Source organism: Parasteatoda tepidariorum, chromosome 12 (genome assembly GCF_982258835.1).
Source record: "Parasteatoda tepidariorum strain Cologne lab strain chromosome 12, Ptep-v5.0, whole genome shotgun sequence".
Lineage (NCBI taxonomy): Eukaryota > Metazoa > Arthropoda > Arachnida > Araneae > Theridiidae > Parasteatoda > Parasteatoda tepidariorum.
In genome coordinates this window covers 16,486,562-16,507,868 of record NC_141766.1, presented here as the reverse complement: position 1 = coordinate 16,507,868, position 21,307 = coordinate 16,486,562, and the positions used below count along the sequence as shown (strand labels likewise).

General features: G+C 30.4%; 1 protein-coding gene across 1 annotated transcript in view; it reads left to right on the top strand.

Moving 5' to 3' along the window:
* Positions 1 to 21,307, top strand: part of LOC107438141 (uncharacterized) — a 282,012-nt gene that overhangs the window by 222,591 nt on the left and 38,114 nt on the right. The window contains exons 4-6 of the mRNA XM_016050348.4: positions 1,169 to 1,326; positions 5,298 to 5,449; positions 19,864 to 19,942. Coding sequence (XP_015905834.1) covers positions 1,169 to 1,326; positions 5,298 to 5,449; positions 19,864 to 19,942 — 389 coding nt within the window. The remainder of the gene's footprint in view (positions 1 to 1,168; positions 1,327 to 5,297; positions 5,450 to 19,863; positions 19,943 to 21,307) is intronic.

The window sequence follows — 21,307 nt, the reverse complement described above, 5'->3', positions numbered from 1 at the left end:
ATTAAAAGTTTGCTTTTTGAATAAACTTACAACAGAAATATCAATATAAAAATATTTTAAAAAATTTGATAGTAATTTTTAAATGTAAGGTAAATAAATAAAAACAGTAAATTTTATTTTTAATTTTATCGTTTATTAAAAATAACCACGAGATCAGCGTGGCAATTTATGAGATATTTTTTACCAATTCTGCGTACAACATGGATGTTTATCAAAGTCATATATTGCAGCATGCTAAAAATTAATTTGCAAAACCAAAGTAATAAATAAAAATATTTCATTTGTATATTGGAAACAGCCGCGCTTATAACCATAACCAATTCTAACCAACTCTTCGTTAATTTTTCATATGAGACAAAGACAGTAAACTTAATTGAAAAAACTACTTTTTACTTGTTATCTCTTTCCTGTAAACACTTGGGCTTCCCTCCTACAAATATGAGCAGTCACTTATTTTTTGCGCCAATTTTTTCTATTCAACGCAAACTACTTTTTACTTGTTATCTCTTTCCTGTACACACTTGGGCTTCCCTCTTACGAATATGAGCAGTCACTTATTTTTTTTACCAATTTTTTCTGTTAAACGCAAACTACTGTTTACTTTTTATCTCTTTCCGGCAAACACTTGGGCTTCCCTCTTACAGATATGAGCAGTCACTTATTTTCTGAACCAATTTTTTTCTATTAAACACAAATTTCAACCAATTTCTATGTTCTAGAATTTAAAAAGACCTTACTTAATTATAATTTAAAGTAAAAAGTAAAATAATAATTTAGGTTTAACTACCACTTTTTGTCATAAAAAACGCATCAACTATTATGTTAATTATTATAATCAGATTTAACCACTTATATGCGTTTTTTTTCATTGAAGATTGTTCATTTATTTGAGTTATTAATTAACGACGCATATTTATGCTTAGAAAAAATCAACATAATCTAAAGTACTAAATAAAACAATCAATTTTAACCAATTCTGGGTGCATTTTGAAAATGCCAACGTAATTAAGCTATTGACTTTTCTGTGGACAAATATGAGCCCATTTAGCAAATAAATCCACTTCCAAAGATTCTATTCCAAATAATATCTGTTAAGTTGCAGTTACAAAATCATTTGTTTCTTGTTAAGAGCTGATGAAAAATGATGAGGTATTTTTATCTCGCACAGGGCCAGACTCTTTACTACAACCGAATTATCATCGAAAAAGAACAGAAAAGAGAGGTTCTTTTGGTAAAGTGCGTCCTCCCTGGAGACAAAAGTTTACCAGCCAGTTGGGAAAAAAGACTGAAGAGAAATGTATTGCCTGCAGGATTTTTTGAAGCAGAGTAAGTTTCCTTTTAGAATTACAAACCTTTTATTATTCTCGACCCTTCTCTTAGTCTGATAGGAATTTAATAGATAATAAGGCTCTTTAGCAGTTCTTTTGACAAGTGCATTTGTTACTATGCAGCCATCAATATATACTGCGTTTAAATTTTATTATCTAGTTTTACTTAAAGTATACTAGTTTTATCTAGTTTTACTTTTAAAATTATCAGCCTTTCATTATTGTTTTTGAGCTTTTCTTTTTTTAGCAGTTTCTTCTAGTTTTGTAGGCATAAAAGAATTTGATCGATAATAATGCTTTTGACGGTCAGTAGTTTTACTTTACAATAAATAAAATTATTAGCATTTCATTATTATTTTTTAGCTTTTTTTAACAGCTTCTTTTTAGTTTTGCAGACATAAAAAAATTAATCGATAATAAGGCTGTTAATCGTCAATGAAACTTTAAAATTAGGTTTGATACATTAAAGTGTATATGTTACAATCGAATAAAGCGAGCCGCGATGGCTCTGAGAATAGAGCTTTTGCCTTCCAATGATGTGACCCGGGTTCAAATCCCAGTGATGACTGGTCGATAAGAATTCAGCGTCCGCCTTTCACCAACCACAATGCTGACGTGAAATGTCCTCAGTGGTAGTCGGATCATAGGTTAGAGTCCCCTTGCAGATTAGCTAACCATGGGAGGTTCTCGAGATCTTCCTCTCCGTGTAACGCAAATGCGGATTAGTTCCATAAAAAATTCCTACACGAAAAATTTCCTTCCAATACTTGATCCAGGAGTTTCTTTGTCTTCTGGATTGGATTCAGAATAACAAAGCTATGGAGTTGAGTATTAGTAGTTTCAATCCCAAATTTGGACCGGCTGTTCAATTATGGTTATAAAATAAAATAAAATAAAATGAAATAAAATAAAATAAAATAAAATAAAGCAATTATAAAACGTTTCCTAAAAGGAATATCTCTTTTTAATTCTACTAGATTTAAAATGTATAAAATTCCAAGCGTTTTATTATTATTATTATTAAACATCATTTTTTTAAACATTTTCTTTCTCTGATAGTCATAAAGGATATCATAGATAATAAAGCTCGTTATCCTCTGTGAATCTTCAACATCAGTTCTGAATTTTTCTGTTTGACTAAATTATTCTATGTCTATGTTTTATGATCAACAAATGTACTTTCACAGATAATACTTTCCCACAATCGTTCCTCTTTTATAACTCTGTTATTTAATTTATCTTACATTAAAGCGTAACAATGAAGCGTTTTCTCGAATTATTATTCTTTTTTAAGAAAAGTGCCCTAAATGTCAATAATTATTAGAACTGAACTTTGAGGTTAGATCTTAAGATATATGTCTTAAGATGTGTTAATCTTTTAATATCTTCAGGGTGTTACATATCACCAACAAATTTACTTTACAGTCGTCCAATACAATTTTGAAGATTTTATTTAAATTTTGAGGTGGAATCACAGGGTTATATTGATACTGATATCACTGACACAGGGTTATATTGATATTGATATCACTGACACAGGGTTATATTGATACTGATATCACTGACACAGGGTTATATTGATACTGATATCACTGACACAGGGTTATATTGATACTGATATCACTGACACAGGGTTATATTGATACTGATATCACTGATACAGGGTAATATTGATACTGATATCACAGACACAGGGTTATATTGACACTGACGCAGGGTAAAACACAGCAAACCACTGACCAAGGGTTACTTCAGACAAAAAATTTTTTTTAACATTTTTCAAGAAATTTCTGCTCTTAATTGATATATTTGTCCTTAAAAAGAGTATTTAATTGCTGAGCAAAATTTTTTGTATCGATCGTTCTGTCTGTACTTCTTGCTTTGACTCAAAACTTGTAACTGAAACTTTGATATATTAGTAAGTAATGTTCAAGATGCCATGATACCTTTTTGAAAGTCTTTAAGGTTTATCAGACATATAGATTTGTTTCTGTTTACGCCATCTGTGTGTTAATCGGGAGACTATTTGAACGACGTGAAATATTTGGAAAGTTATGTTCGTTCTTTGTTCGAATAACGATCCATTGAGTTTCAATTAATAGTCTAAGGATGCTGTTACGAAATTCCTATAAACTGTCGGGAAATGAACTTTTTAAAAATTTTGCAGCGATATTCTTCTCTTATTAAAAGTCTCATATTGAAATAGTAATTTGTCACAAAATAGAGTCTAGAACATTTCTAATCATATGTAATTTAAATTTTCTTGTTTTATCTGTCATTTCAGTTTCTTAAACATATGAGAAAAACATCACTGAAAATAGAAAGAGGATTTTGGTTTAAAAATTTTTTATAATTATTATTCCAAACATTTATTAAAAAAGAGAAAATTCAGACATTTTTTAAAAATATTTTTAAGAAAAATACAATGTAATAAAAGAGATAATCACTCCATTAACTGAGGAAACAATATGGTCAAAACTAACAGAATATCGTAAACTGGCTCTGGCTCTATGGGAAAAACAAAAACCTCAATGTTTCTTAAGGAAACGTTTTGATAATAATTTTGGTAAAATAACAATAAAATATGATTTTATTATACGTAATAAAATTTGGTAAATGTAATAAAATTTGGTACTTTCGTTATGAAACAGTAGAGCATGGCATATAAACCATTTATTCGGTTAAATTTACTTTTCAGTTTTGTATTTTTTAACTAAATGTGTGGTATTAAGACCTATAATTTTGAAAATCAGAATTTTCGGCAAACCGTTGCCATTAGATCAGAAAAATCATCAAATGAATCGTTTAAAAACCGTATATTTCTGTTTTTATACAAGAATTTTACTTGTTTACATCTGAAATGCCATTGCCATACTGTAATTTTACGAATTTTTTTCTCCGTGCCCTTAAATCCTTGAAGTTGAAGGGCTTGGAACGATGTAATAATAAATCACACTTTGAAATTTTTCAAAAAAGCGCTTTTTTTTTTAATAATGCTTTTGTATTTTCTTCTATGTAGGAAATAAAATTTTCTCGTATATGTTGTTTTATTATGTGTGAGAAATACCAGAGCTTGTAAAATGCTCAAGTATAAAATCTGAAATTTTGATGGACCACCCTGAATGACTTTCGATCTAATGATTGGATCTTCACGTTCTGGGACTCAATCTTAATATTTTAATCTTATATTTGGGGAGAAGAAAAACCAACTTCTTTTTTCGATGGTTCAAATTACGTTTTTCATGTATCATATTTAATCAATATTGTGTTTTCTCACACATTTCTACTTCTAAAATGGCAAAACTTCTTCACTTCCTGTAAATCACCAATTTAAATACAGCTTATATATAATTTGAAGAAAAAAATTATTTATATAATTTTTATTGTATTCCTGGTTTTGTAGTAACACAAATAATAATATGAAAAATTCAGTCCTCTGTCACTGTTATCTGGCCAGTTTACAGAAAATATTACAAAAGTTAATAATTATTAGAAAATATTGCAAAAATTATCGGTCAGCAATGTGCCAAGAGAAGGATAAGGAGGAAGACTATTTTTGTTTATTATCTTTCTTTTATATATTCTTTTTTTGTAGAAAACTAAGTTGAGCACTCTTGCCCGCAATTAATCATAATACTAGCAGCTTTCAAAGCAAAAAAATGTTACAAGTGGCACAGCCTGCTTATGAGTGTTCTAAAGTATGAGGTTTTTATTTAAAAAGCAATAGTATACAAATAATCGATTAAGACACATTCATTTTATAATATATTGCATCAAAATAAAGAACTGGCATTTAAGTAGATATATTTCTACTTAACTGCATAAAAATTCCATTATAAATTTCTTTCCAGAAAATTTAGTACTAACTACAAACTAAGGAAATCATTATAATGCATTATTTTGTGAAGAAAATGTAAACTGGAAACACAACAATCTTTTGTATCTTCATTTTTCCTTTTCATTTTTCAGAGAATTAAACATCACCAATATTGTGGCTCATGCACCAACACCATATTTGAATTTAGCCATTCGTCAAAACGGAAGGTTCCTGGACACTGCCACCAATGTGCAACCCGGAACTCCTTTAGAAATGGTGATTTACTTGGATTCGAAAAGCGCCTGTGAGTAATGAGAAAAACCTAATGATTTTATGATGATTTTTCGATATTTCAGCTTACGTATGATTTGTTTCTTTTGCTGAACAGAACAGTAACGACTACTACTTGTTTTATTTTTCTTAAAATGAATAGCAATGAATTAGACGTAGAGTGGAATTTAATGAAGCAATGTGATATTTATTCTTTTTTAAATTAAGATAAGTAGAAAGAAGATGGTGTCATAATGACGTAATTACTTTATTGGAACTGTTTAAGAAAAAAACTCCTAGTTAGGAAAAATTATTCTTAAGAAGAAACTTCTTATTTAAGTTGAATAAAAGTATTTTTAATTTTTTATAACTTAATTTCATCTTTTTAAGTTAATATTTTGCATGAAATGTTTTATTATGTTTTTATTAAATATTTTAATACCCTGTTTTATTGGAACTGTTTACCCTATTTTATTGGAAATAATTACTTTATTGGAACAGTTTAAGAAAAAACTCCTAGTTTGGAAAATTATTCTGAAGAAACTTCTTATTTAAATTGAAAAAAAAGTTTTTTTAATTTTTTATAACTTAACTTGATTTCTTTAAGTTAATATTTTACATGAAATGTTTCATAATGATTTTATTAAATATTTCAATACCCCATTTCTTTTATTAAAATAAAATAGCTGTAAGCTTTTTTATAGAGTATTTTTCAATGGTAGTGAAACAAATTATGATTTATCGAGGGAATTAGAATTTTTTTTTCCAATTCTTTCAATCTTTAAGACTAGCGAAAGGTTTTCTTAAGTTAACTATACCTACAATCTAAGGTCAAATTATTAGCCACACTGTAGTTTTTTAATAATTACATGCTTTGCACGAGTTAATATGCAATTTCTTTTCTATTTAAACATACATGTAATGGGTTTTCATTCAGGAGATTTTTAATATATTTCCTGTTTGTATTTATTTTTAACTCCTTCAGTAGAGGATCAAAATTACGATGGGACTTCTTCGGATTATCCTCAGGGATGTTTCTCTGACCATGGCCAATAGCCCATTGTGCAGCTCTAGTGCGACGTAAATAAAGTACTTACTCAAAGTTTGTCTGCGGTAAGAACTCTCCACGCCGTCTGAGGCCGTCTGCTGCTATGGAAACAAGAATAGCGCATTTCAGGGAGGGTAACTTCTAGGCTAACACAGTAGATCGAAGAAAAGAAATCGACTTGAGCCAAAACCTGTCTTAAACAATGATTCCACACCCCCAAATTCAAATAGTTATGCCTCGTTATCTTAGTCACCACCACGGGTCCAGACGAATGGCAAAAGGAGTTATTACTTTAGACAAACTATATACTTACCTCTTTATTTTTAACGTATTGCATTGCAATGTTAAAAAATTGATAAATGAACGTAAACAAGTGCAAACCAGCTTCAGCTACTTTCTCGTGTGCGGCAGTTACAGACGTGTTTTTGTGGCTTTATGCGCTGAGTTCATATGCTTCACAGCTTCATACTGAGAAGTTATTTGTTTATTTTATGTTCAGCGTTTAAATAATCAATTGGAACATTTTAATCAAGGGTAAAAAAAGGCGATCATTCACCATGTAAAAAAGCTGAAGTAAAGGCCCTCCTAAATGCTAAGATATTTTCAAACCACGAAATATCAGGAAGATTGAAGGTTTCTGAAGCTAGAGTACGACGCATAAAGAAGAAAATTGAGTTACGGGACTAACTGAGCCCGAAACGAAATAAAAGATGTGGCACATTCTTATAGTGCGTCTAATAACTTGGCAAGAGACTGTATATATCCTCAAATAAAATGCCTCGGGACTATGACAAATACACATTTGTTCATTTTTTCGTACAAAGTACTTTTACAAAAAATTATATTCTTTATTTAAAATTGAAATAAAATAAGCTAAGTTGAAAATTAAAGCACTCGAAGAACTTACCATATAAGTTTTAAAATACTCTTCAATGAACAAATATGAGAAGGAAAATTGCTTCATTGACACATACTTATCCTATGACTATAAAAAAGACCTAACTATAAGATACAAAAGATGTTCTGTAATTAGCACTCTTTATATACATTTTTAAAATACTATTCCAAAGGCAAAAATATACACATTAAGGATTGTAAAATAATATTTAAGCAAGGAAGAACGTTATAATAACATAACAAATCAAATTAAAACATCAAATATGTCAGATAGTCTGCAAGGATTATAAAAATATCTAAAATGAAGGAGCGGGTGCTTAACAACCTATATAGTAAGCATAAACTTCAAATACATGATAAATTTTTAAGAACTTAATTTTCATGTAGAATAAAGAAATTTAAGCCTTCTTTTTCTTCATTTTGACTAAGATTATAAAAATATATAATAAAGGCAATGATAACAGAACACCCTGCCTTCTAAGTATATATTTGAAGTATTTGATGTTTGTGTTTTAATTTAAAATAAATTAATAATCTAAAAGAGTAATCGTATTTTTATTCATCTAAAAACCCTAGAAAGAGTATTTGTCAGAAGCTTTTAGTGCGCCATAAAAAGCATTGACAAAAAGAATAAAGGAGCAACAGAGAAAATAAATAAGCATATATGCACAAAAGATTCTTTGCATGAATAAACAAATTAATTTTTAAAAAAGGGAAATGAATAAATATTTGAAATACTTACAAATCTTCGTAATTTGAGGCTTTTTGCTGTTACTTAAAGTCAACGCAATAAATGTAAAAATGAAAAATAACAAAAGGTAAATTGTAACAATAAATGAAAGAAGCATATTGGATGAACAGTCGTACCTTTAAAAGAATAATTGTTCAAACTATGCTTTAAATACAATAAATAAAAAATGACAATTTTATAGCCACTTCAATAAATGAGAGAAAGAACTGTTTAAAAGATAAATAAAAGCTTTGAAAGATTTTAAAACAAAGGTAAAGAAGAAAATCTTCCTCCGCTGGAAAAGTCGTTTGAAATATAATAGAAGATCTGTATCATCTGTTCTCTAAGAAATATTTATTCTTAAAAAAAATACTAGAATAAAATAAATATTAAGTATCATTTATTTATTTCAAAATGGTTTAAATTGCGTGGAAGAAAGGCCTTAATTCGTTCTTTTTATCAATTATTTGGTAATGTTTTTCGAAGTTATTTTAGAATATAAATAAGAGTTGTTTCTTTTATCTCCAATTACTACGTCTATTAAATCTTATTTAATCAATTAATTATTCTCGGAGGTACAGAGCGAATACTGAGTAGTGGATTAAATTTTTACGCTCATAAAATTATAATTTTTAAGTGAATATCGATTTTAGTTTTTGAAACTCCTAGTATGATATCAACGTTTTAAAATAATCCAAAGAAACAACATTTACATTTTAAAAAATTATAGTTTTTGAATTTATTTCTCATCTCTTGTGTACCATTTTCATAAAAATATCTGCATTATGCTTAAACTTATTAATTATCATTTAAAATGCAGATTAATATTTAATATAGATGTTACCAACTTGATTCATACGCACCTGTAAAAAATTAATAACTAGAATCAATTTTTTTTTTCAACAAAGCAGGAAATTTCTTAACATTAGCATCCACTATCAAATTAAAATCCTCCTTCGAATCTAAACATATTTACTTAGAATGAATGAAATATTCTAGTAACTACAAACATAAATAACATTAAAAAAATTATAATACTATTACTACCACTTTTTAATTTTTTCAGGTGCATATGAGCCTTGCATCACCTTTTTTGATCATATAATATGCATAAATTCCTAGTGAACTTTTTATTTTAGACAAAGCTCCGCGTTTAAAAATATGGATATAAGGCAAAACATGCCTTTATTTGATAAACTCAGTGTTAACAAAATTTTGTTAACACGTTGCTCTTGGAAAAGATGCGTACCTAACCAGTATGAAAATTCACTTAAACACTTCAAATAATTATCCGATAATTTAATTATTTTAAAATACAATTATCATAGCAGTAGTTTAAAAAACATAATCAAATGCTATGTTAATTTTTCAAACGTGTATTTTGGTCTATGGCTTTTTTTCTTAAATGTTTATTTCAAATTCTATTCACATTTTAAACACGCATTTTAAGCCATGCCCATGTTTTCAAACCACATTTTAAGCTATGCCAGATATCACAAAGACGCATTTTGAACCATTTTAAGCAAGCATATCAAGCTATATGCATTTTTTTAATTAGCATTTTGAATTATTATCAATTTTTTTAACGCACAGAGTGACAAAATAAATGGACCATCCTGAATAACTTTTGATCTAATGATCGGATTTTCACGTTTTGGGGATCATTCTTAATGGTTTGAGGGGGTTACCTTAAGTATGCTAATTAATAAGTGCAGACGATAATTAAGTTACAAAATCAGATATAAAAACGTATTTTCTCTGAATAAACTTAAAATTTTTTAGTCAGATTCGGATTTTTGACCCCCACAATATATGGGGTATAATATAAAGTTAATATATATAAAGTTTGACTCTCTTAACGTTAATTTTATTTTTTCCGTAATTCGCTATATCTCCAGAACTTTTTAAGCGAATTTAAGAATTTTTACACACAGTTATATATTTCGTTTATCCAAAGATAATTCCATGCAAAAAATAACTTCCAGTAAATATTTATTATTTTTTATCATATTATTTAAGAATGGTCGAAAAACTATCAAATTGTAAGGTATAATTTTTTTTCCTTAATTTTACAGAAAGCAATCTTGCGAGGTAAAATCCAAAATTTGTGCGAAATCAGACGAATAGTTCCTGAGAAGTGGAATTAAATATCGATTTAGCAGGAAATATTGGACCGATTTTGTTAAAATTTATATTTTGCCCTGCATAATTATATTCTTTAAAATACTGCAAAAAATACAATTCAAATACCTTACAATTCAAAATTAGTATGACTATAATTGAATAAAATAATAAAGAATAATAAATACTTATCAAAAAAATTTTTTTGCATGGAATTATCTTTAGCTAAACGAATTTTATAGCTGTATGTAGCAGTTTTTCAATTCGTTTAAAAGGTTCTTGAGATATAGCGAAATATGCCAAAAGTAAAATTAACATAAGTGGGTCCAAAGAGCCCAAACTTCCTGACCAAACTATTGGGACTATATTTCTCAGATTGTGGTTGCCCTTATATTTTGAGCCTCGGAAACCCAAATCCGTCGAAAAAAAGGTATGTTTATTCAGAGAAGGTAAGATTTTGGGTCTGATTTCATAACTTAAAATACAGTCTGCACTTATAAATTAACAAATTTGAGATCATCCCCTTGAGCTATTAAGATTGAGTCTTAGAGCATGAAAATCCGATCATTAGATCAAAAGTTATTCAGGGTGGTCCGTCATTCTTTTGCGTACTGAACACTTCAAACACTACCTATTTTCTTAAACGTGCAGTTTATACTAACTACATAATAAGTAGCTCGCCGACAAGTTACATTAGCTACAAAGTACAGTACATTACAAAGTATTAGCTACATTAGTACAATACAAAGTATTAGCTACATTAGTTACAAAGAAGCACAATTTATTAGTTATTTAATCATTATGATTTCATAAATAGTTTGACATCCATCTGCCAATAATTTTATAATTTTTTGAGGTTTACCATATTCAGATAAACTTGAGACTTACGACACACGTAAGAGATATTTCCTTTTCTTTTAATTTTATCATTTTGACTATTTCCCCTTTTTATGTCAGATTTAGTTCATACCATCACTTATTTAAATTTTCTAACTTAAGAATACAAGATCGGTTGAAGTTTTTTTCAGTATAACTGCGTCTATCTCTTGTTCCATTAAACTATAAGTTAAGCTAAAGTTTTATAAAATAATTTATGAAGCTTATGTGCTTAAAAGGATTATTTTTTTCCATTTTTAATTGTTTACCATCTCTTGCATATTGTAAAAGGACAAAAAAAGCATTTACCTGCCTTTTTTTTTCGTTTGTAAAGAATATTATACCAGGAAATTCAGCCCAGGTATTTTCAAAATTTAATGACTAATAAGCCCATTTAAGTAGCTTTATTTAGTAAAAACTTCTAAACTTAAGATATAACAAACTTCGAAAAATAAGATATTCAAAGTCGAACAGCTTTTTAAACAAAATAACTTGCTGCTAAAATGAAGTTAATTACAGATAATATTTTACCTTATTATCTTTAAATAAAAATGCATTACTATTATAATAGGGAAAAGTATAAAGATTTGCTATTAGAAATACTTTTACTAAGTAAAAATATTCTTGCTTTCTTCTAAAAATAATTCTTTCATACAATGCTGAAAAAGCCATATACAAGAAATTAATAAACTAACAAACAAAAATGCCTTCCGAAATATTGATTTTAACCATCATTTAAAAAAAAATGGTATAAAAGTTTCGAGGTTATTAAAGAAACATCAAAAGGAAAGATGATGAGATTTTGATATCTTTAATAAACCTAATGACGAAAAAAATTGATTTAAAAACAGTTTTCATTTTTAGATATGTAAGTAAAACTGATAAAACTTCACACCTACGCACTTTTATGGGCAGATTTTATTTTTAAATATTAATTGGCTCAGATGGTGCAATAAAATTTTCAGGAGTCACATACTTTTATCTTTTCCACTGATAATGCTTTTCATCGATGCAATAATTAAACTGCAAGAAATCGTTGCAGCCCTAATAGCTCAAATACAATTTACCTAATAGTTACTTTTCATTTTTTTTCCCTCATAAAATGTTTTAATCTTTGTATGATACGATAATACTCCTGGAAAAAAGCTAGAACTTACTACCTTAACCTTATAAAATAAAAATCTCTATTCACTGCAACGCTCAAAAAAACGTGTGATAATTTACTTTCACATTTTGTTCATCGTGATGCATGTAAATTAACAAAATGTAATTTTAATGTTATGAAAATAAGTAATTTTTAGAAAATATGTAATTCTTAGAAAATATGTAACTTTTAGAAAATATGTAATTTTTAGAAAATATGTAATTTTAAGATATTTCCTATACTCTTTGTAAACAAAATAAGCATCTTAACGACACGCCATTTCCCCATCACACTTTTCTCCTCTCCATTACCATGGTTTCAGCAAATCTTGCTTTTTTTCTCGCACACCAGTAAGAAATTGCAATACACTGGTGTGGTGAGAAAGTAAGATTTTTCGAAACCATGGTAAAGAAGAGTGGAACCACGAGACGCCTATTCTGTTTACACATAGTATAATTAGGTTAAAGCCCCCTTGCCGTCAGGAGGTGGGAGTAACCATGGGAGGTATTCATGGTTTTCTTTAGCATATAACGCAAATGCGGGTTAGTTCCATCAAAAAGTGCTCCAGCAAGGCAAATTTCTCCCAATACTTGATCCGGGAGCTCCCTTATCTTCTGGATTGGGTTCGAAATTGAAGTTCTACGTAGTTGAGCATTGGTAGACGTAGACTCAAAATTGGGTCGATTGTTCAACGACGGTTATAAAATATAAAATAGCAGGATTCAAAAGTAATTATACAGTTTAAACTCGTTGTATAACAATGACACAAGAATGTATTTAATGTTACGTGTTAAAGAAGAATAGATGAATGTATGAACTATTAGTTCATGCATGTGACTAACGCACATCGAACCTATGATCCATTTTCACACAAACCCTAGTTAGAGCATTTGAATCAGTTGTGGTACTGGATGTAATACGCTGTTATAAGTCTGATAGATCAATAGATGGATAGATAGATAGAAAAAAGAAACATTGCATCTGGTCTGGGCTTCCAGGTGGCCATTGGGTCAGTTCCATGTTGTAGCCTGCGCTTCCTCATTGGTCAACCCATTGATGTGGAAGATGTTCTTGCTCTTCGACGTTATCTTGCACGTTGCTTACAGTGTTGTAGTGCAATGTCTGTGAGCAACTGCAGCATCAGCCATATGCTTAACATGCCCAAACAAGAGTTACCGTGACACTACCAATACACTTGATCATCCTGATTTTGGAGCTGATCGTTCTGATTTTTCAAATTTTCGTAAATAGATTTCCCGGTTGGTGGCTCTTCTCAAATTTTTGAATGAAAATGACATTGAACGACGATGACAGACATTACTTCGATTAATTTAATCACACAAAACACTTCCTCCACTACCGACACAGCTTTAATATAACTAGTCACATGACTTGATTTTGTGTTTCTTCCCTAGGTTACTGGACTCACAATTTCTAATACGATAACGCCTCATTTTTTGGAGCATTTCTTAATGTTCAAAAAAGCAAGGACGGGTAATTGAATTATTAAATTTTTAGGTTTCAGAGAAACAATTAATTCATGTCCACCGTAATATATAAATAATTTTAAATATCTTTATGCCTATCTAAAAGTGTCGATGGTCTGTTTAAAAAAAAGTAAAGTGTTAGTTAACACTATAAAAATTCCCACTTGGTTTAAGTGCAAACATCTTACCACTTTTATCATAATAGTACTTTCAACGTGCGTATAAAGAAGAGGACTCCTTATTGGTAATAGGCAGGAAATGAGTTAAACTGCTATTGTTTTATAGCATGGTCCCATCAAAAATTTTGATGGTTTATGCTGGTTTCAGTGTGATTCATGATGATCCAACATCATTTGATTGTCACCACCATCCAAATTTTCCATAACGTGTTCATGGTGTTTGATGTGCTAACAAACTTCCATCATTCAATGATGGAAAATGCTACTTTAATACTACGATGGTTAACCATCAAAAGAAGTTTGACTCTCATGGACCAACAATCCATGATGATTTGTGATGGTTTAAACTATACATTTTCATGATGGTTTAATAGGAATTCTTGTTGATTCTCAGGGTTGACTTATTAGAACAATTTCGGTTTTTTTATGTTAAACCATCATAAATCAGTCCACATTCTTATATTAGGATGGTGGTTCTTCATAATCGATCCAACATTTGATTTCAAGATACTATGATGGAAATTCATGATGGTTCAACCTGAAAAAAAACATCAAAACAAGTTGCTATTCTTATGTTAAACCATCATAAATCAGTCTACATTCTTATATTAGGATGGTGGTTCTTCATAATCGATCCAACATTTGATTTCAAGATACTATGATGGAAATTCGTGATGGTTCAACTTGAACAAAACATCAAAACAAGTTGCTATTCTTATGTTGGACCATCATAAATCAGTCCGAACACCTACATTGAGGTGATGGTTACTTATGTTGGTTACCATCAAAAAATATAATGGTTTATGATGGAATTATTGATGGTTATCATCAAGATTATGTTGGTCCATCAATGGAAAACCACCAAAATTTTTGACTTAGATGTGCAGGGCTATCGAACCTATTTTGTGGCGAGATTTTATACATAAAAGTAGATTTTATATTTATCTTAGTTAAACAAACGTGATTTACAATAATTTTGACAAAATGTGAAAAAATAGAGCCGTGAATGGCTCAGGCGGTGACCCATGTTCGAATCCCACTTACGACTGGTTGAAACGAATTCTGTTATCGGCTGACACGTAATACAGTACTGATGTAAAATTTCCGCAGGGGTAGAAAGATCATGGGTTAGAATCCCCTCGCAGTCAGGCAAACCGTGTGAGGTTTTCATGCTTTCCCTCACCATGTAACACAAATATAACAAAAAGTCCCATCACAAAATCCTTCACGAAAGCTAGTTTGTCCCAATGCTTCATCCAGGAGTCTTCTGTATTGGGTTCAAAATTAGACAGCTATGGAATTTTGTTAATCGTAAACTCAGAATTGGGTCGGCTGGTCTACACCGGTTGTAAAATATAAATAAATTTACGAAACTCTGGCAATATTTTTTTTCGATAGTTATTTTTGAGAAATAATACATGTTTATAATTGTGAGCGAGCACTACGAAAAATATTAATGAAAAAAGGAAAAACGTTGTATATAAGTGTTTTTCACAAAGCTTTTTTGAGGTATGATTTGCATGTAGTATCCATAAAAAAGTTTAAAATAAAATTCCATTCCAAAACAACTATGATGTTCTCGCGGTTTTTTACTTTAGGTAACAAACAATAGTATTTTAGTTCATTTGCTTCCAGGAGGAATATATATTGAATCTCCAATTTTTAAAATGATGTCTTGTAATATGAAATTGCTACTAGTATACTAGTAAATTCATAACTAGCTTCTAGTACATTTATCACCACTAGTTTCAAAGGAATCCTGTACCTACTTTCATTCTCTTTGATGGTGATTTTCGATCAAATTACAATTCAGTATCTATTAAAAAGTTTAAAATAAAATTCCATTCCAAAACAACTATGGTGTTTTCGAGGTTTTTTACTTTAGGTAACAAACAATAGTATTTTAGTTCATCTGCGTCCAGGAGTAATATATATTGAATCTCCAATTTTTAAAATTATGTCTTGTAATATGAAATTGCTACTAGTACATTAGTAAATTTATAACTAGCTACTAGTACATTTATCACCACTAGTTTCAAAGGAATCCTGTACCTACTTTCATTCTCTTTGATGGTGATTTTCGATCAAATTACAATTCTAGGCAGTTTATTTCATTATTAATTAAATTTTTTTAATTGTGACAGAACTTAACACACCATCATACGATTTGGATGCATTTATACATTTATTTTATGCACTTATGTGCAATGGTGGTCAAACTCATAGCGAAATAAATTTATAAATTCAATAATAGAAAGGTCTAGCTTAAATTTTGACATACTTGTATTAATATATTGAGAAAAAGTATTAAAGATATAATTGTTTAAATTATATTAAATATGTAATTGGCAAGGATATTATTGATGATTAAAATTGTAAAAATAAAATTTTATTGAATATACTTTTTTTTCCAATGCCCACTTGTGTTAATATTTCGTCAATTGAGGCATTTACTGGACAGATTTGTTGGCTACTCTTTCAGGAGCATCATATTAAGTGGGCCAACGTTGCTCCACAGTAAGGATAGATGAGGAAAGAACATCCTGGCCAAGCTCGGGATTCGAACCCAGAACTTTTCTGCCGCAAGGCCAGTTCCCTAACCCCTTCACAGACCGGTCGGCTATTCAATATAAATAGTCAAGTACACTTAAAATACACGAATTTTTGCAAGTTGACAGTTATTCATCTGGAAACTTACCTATGAATCATCCTGTTCTGAGTGGAGGATGTTTTAAAATTATTTTCATTAGCCGAACGACAGTTAAGGAATCGTTCTTAGTAGTAATCTGAAGAGAGAAATTATGCATGTGCTGGCTACCCTACTAGTAGATGATTATCCCAACCTCGCCACTACAAGTCTCAACCACTTAACGATCGGTTAATTTTCAAGTAATCATAAAAGTGCCTATTTTGCCAAATACACGTATTTGATTAGTGCTGACATCTAGTTCAAAATAAACTAACTATCTACAATTACCTTAAAAATATCCAGGTACTGCCATCTGGTGCGTAAAATGAGAAATAAAATGTTTTCTGGGCAAAAGAAATGAATTATTTTATTTTTATTGGCGCGTTACTACTGAACACTCCAGTCCGGAAATTTCACGGGAGGGAGAAATAGAGGACGAAACCTCACCTCGTCATTTTCACGGGAGCGAGAAGGAAGGGGTTAAGCAAACTTTTCTGATTCCACCAGGAATGTAACATTACAGCTCCTAAGGTTAATCCGAGCACAGCAAATCAAGGATAATTTACCATTATACCTGCTAGGCTACTTTTTGAGATGAATTGCTTTCTCCAATACTATCGATTCAATTAGTTATTTTATATTAAAAATTATTTATAATTATTCATTACGATTAATAGATAGAGGGTTTTGTTGTCTATGCTTGTATCTTAGTGAAGAAGTGAGGCTCTTAGGCTAAAATGTTGTGAAACCTCTGTTTTAAGCAAATACATTTTTTTTAATCGTGAGCTCTTGGATCTATTTCCCATTGGCCTCAGAAAGGCCATAATTGCTACTCTCTTATCGTTACAAAATAGGCACTTGTGGCAAAGCCACGGCGCTGAAGTATCGTCACCCACGTCATACAACCACAAATCCGTTTAGAGGGCGGGTTAAATTCACACAATCACTCGTTCGCCTTTCAATGAAGTGAACCGGGGTTCGATCCCGACAATAGCTGATCGATACGAATTCCGCATCCGGCTTGCATCCACCACAGTGCTGACGTAAAATATCCTCAATAGTAGACGGATCATGGGTTTGAGTCCTCTTGCCGTCAGGCTAACCGTGGGAGGTATTCGCGGTCTTCCTCTCCATGTAACGTAAATGCGGGTTAGTTCCATCAAAAATCCTACAAGAAGGCAAATTTCTCCCAGTACTTGATCCAGGAGTTACCTTGTCTTCCGGATTGAGTTCAAAATTACAAGGCTACGGAGTTGAACATTAGTAGTCGCAAACCCAAAAAAGTGGGTCGGCTGTTTAACGACGGTTATAAAATCACTCAGAAGAAAGGACATAGAACACATGGAGTGAAAGTTACATCCATGCCTACGGTTGGATTCGAACCCACAATTACTGGCCTGTACTCCAGTTCAGTAACCACTAGACCGGTGATCAGTACAAATAAATCTAAATTGATAAGATATGGCACAACCAGCTTAACTTTAAAAAAATGCCTTAAATTACATCCTAAATTTTTGTTTCATAAATAAAGACGCTTACGAGACATCTAGAAACCATTCTGTGGTGAATATGCTCTTATAAAACAAAAAGCGTGACCCTTAACCTAAAAAGTTTGTATATCTCTGATTCAAATAAGCAAAGTTTGATAATTTTAATTATCTCAACTTCCTGCGAACAGGATTCTAACTTTTTTTTAAATTGCGTTACACATTCCACCATTATTAATAAATAGATAATTAGTAATTGATCTTATAAATTGTGAAATATGAATCTTACTATCTGCAACAAAATAAATTTTGAATGTGAATGAAATTTAACTTCTTTAGACTCAGCTGATATAAGAAGATAGTTAAAATAAAAAATTTACTTTTCAAATATTATAATATTAATAAAGACATAATTTCAAATACTATGAAATATTAAACAAATGTTTGAAAATGAAATGCTTTCTTTTGTTGAAAAATCTTCTCTGAAGCGACATATTCCGCATAACAATTGAAATGAAAACAAAATAATAATAAAAAAAAACTCATTTGAAGGTTTCAACTGTAATACCACTTTGGATAATTAATCTGAGTTGAAATTTATAACGTTCCTATTTTTCTCTTTTACAAAAATCATTCTCGAAAAATTCTCTTGGGAATTACTAAATCCCTTTCTCTAATTCTATCGAAATTGGAAATCTTTCTAGATGAAAGGTATTTCGGCGGACTTAAAAAGGTACACATCATTATTCTTTACATTTTTCGTCATTAAAAGATATAAAATATTATTCTTTTTTATATTTTCGATGAAATTGTAGTGTATCCTAAGTTTAGAGCAGTTTTTGACTAGTTTTGAAAAAAAAATCTCTTTTGAGTATTCAAATAGATAATGTCTCCAAGATTTAAAGATAATAACATCGTTAAATTAAAAAAAAAATCATCGTTGAAACATAAAAGCTTATTTCAAGCAAATACAATATTTTGTATATTTGCTGTTTGTTCTGTTATGAACTAATTTTAAATTAAGTAATGTTAATAAACAACATTCTTTTGTATGTAGTGTTTTGAAAATATGAATGAAAAAGTAGTTATTTAATTTAATCAGTGACAACTAAAAGGATTCTCTTTTAGATAATTTACTTATTGTTAAGACAACAATATTATCAAGATGATTTTTCTGTTACGTGGTAATTTTTTCAGCAAATGTATTTTGAAAGCAAATAAATGAATACATAAATCTGAGCTTTTACTCTTTCTATAGAAGATTATTTGCGCTCCTAGAGAACTGTTCGCTTAAAAATTTCCTTTTTGGTTTTATAAATATAGTTAAAAATATTTTTTTGATGTATTAATAGTGCAATTATACATTATATGGTATGAAGAATGGGATAATACATTTTTGCTTATGGTGCGATACGTTATAGTTAGATGTTTTTTCTCTTAAGTGATATTTTAAAAGGAGTAGACAAGCATATGTTTATAAATCTATTCGTTCTTTATAAAATTGTACATTCAGACGAAAATAAACTTAACTAAAAATGCCATTTTGAATAAAATATGTAGCTTTCTGAACAAAACTAATTTCAGGTTTACCCAAATCTCATATCCCTTAATCAGGTAAGATCAAGTACTTGTATAAATTTAGCAAACAATTTATTCCCTAGTAAAATTATTATGCGATATTTTTAATTGCCGATGAAATTATAAAAGCTTTTATTTAAAAAAAAATCCTTACCCCTGAAAAACTCGCCAAATAATCCAGTTCTTAAAAAGTTTTTTTCTTTCATTTGTAGCAACATATGGACTACTTGCAAGCTATCTTAAAGTAACAGATGGAACACCCGAACATGACGAAATAATTGTAATGAATGGGTGAGTTTGTCATTTTCTTATGAAATTGTTTGACGTAGCTTAGACATATAAAACAGACATCAATGTAAAACTAGTTAGCAAAAGATGTTGTTATTATTGTTGTTACTATTCTAAACAATATTTATTACTTTTTTTAAACTCTTTTGACGCGTTAATTTAAGGAAAATTAATAATTTGAATTTATGTATAAATAAAATGATTTTTCAAAGATTCTGTACCTGATAGTTTCAAATACTTCCAACTTTGCGCCGGCTAGGTGGCCGAGTGGTTAGCGTGTCTGACTGCGGAGCCAATGGCCGCGGGTTCGAATCCCGCTCTGGGCATGGATGTTTCGCTCTCTGTGCTGTCTTCTGTTGTGTGAATGAGTGAATGTGGCCCACCCTATGAACGGGTTTGTGGCAGTATGGGGTGGGTAACGCTGCTCGCCTCCGTTACTTTGGTTCACAGGTGCCCACTGGGTAACGCTAAATGAGTAACAATGCCGCCATCTTCTATGGCGAAGAACGAAAAGTTCAGTGCCTGCCGTTATGTAAAAAAAGAAAAAAAAAAAAACTTCCAACTTTGCATGTTAGAGGAATAAACACATTCTGTTGGATATAATGCATGCAATTATTAGAATGCAAGTATGAAAACCCATTTGTTAATTATAAATAAATATTGCTACACTGCTTCAGGTGACAAATAAGGGTTCATTTATTATGCTCATTTCATTCAACATTTTATCAGCTATTTTCCGCTATCTAGTCATGTTGCGGGACATTCGTAGAGTATATGTCGGAATCATTAAGAAAATAAAATAAAAATAATTGCAAATATATCTTATTTTATAATCATCGTTGAACAGCCGATCCAATTTTTTGTGTTTACGACTACTAATGCTCAACTCCGTAGCCTTGTAATTTTGACTGGATGAAGTATTGGGAGAAATTTGCCTTCACGGAGGACTTTTTGATGGAACTAACCCTCATTTGCGTTACATGGAGAGTAAAACCACGAAAATCTCCCACGGTTAGTCTGACGGCAAGGGGACTCTAACCCATGATCCGTCTACCACTAAGGATATTTCACGTCAGCACTGTGGTCGGTGCAAGCCGGATGCGGAATTTGTATCGATCAGCCATCGCCGGGATCGAACCCTGGTTCACCTCATTGAAAGGCGAACGCCTTATCCCCTGAGCCATCACGGCTCAGTCACCTTCTATTATTATAACAAGACAAAAATTAAAATTTTAAACAAAACACTAAAACACTCACTCTACAATTAAAACTTGGAAATCGTTAGAACGCCTCTTTGCAAAGAAACAAAAGTAGATTCAAAGCGAATTATTATTTTTTTCGTCTCTGTGCTTTCGGGGTGAAAGAAAA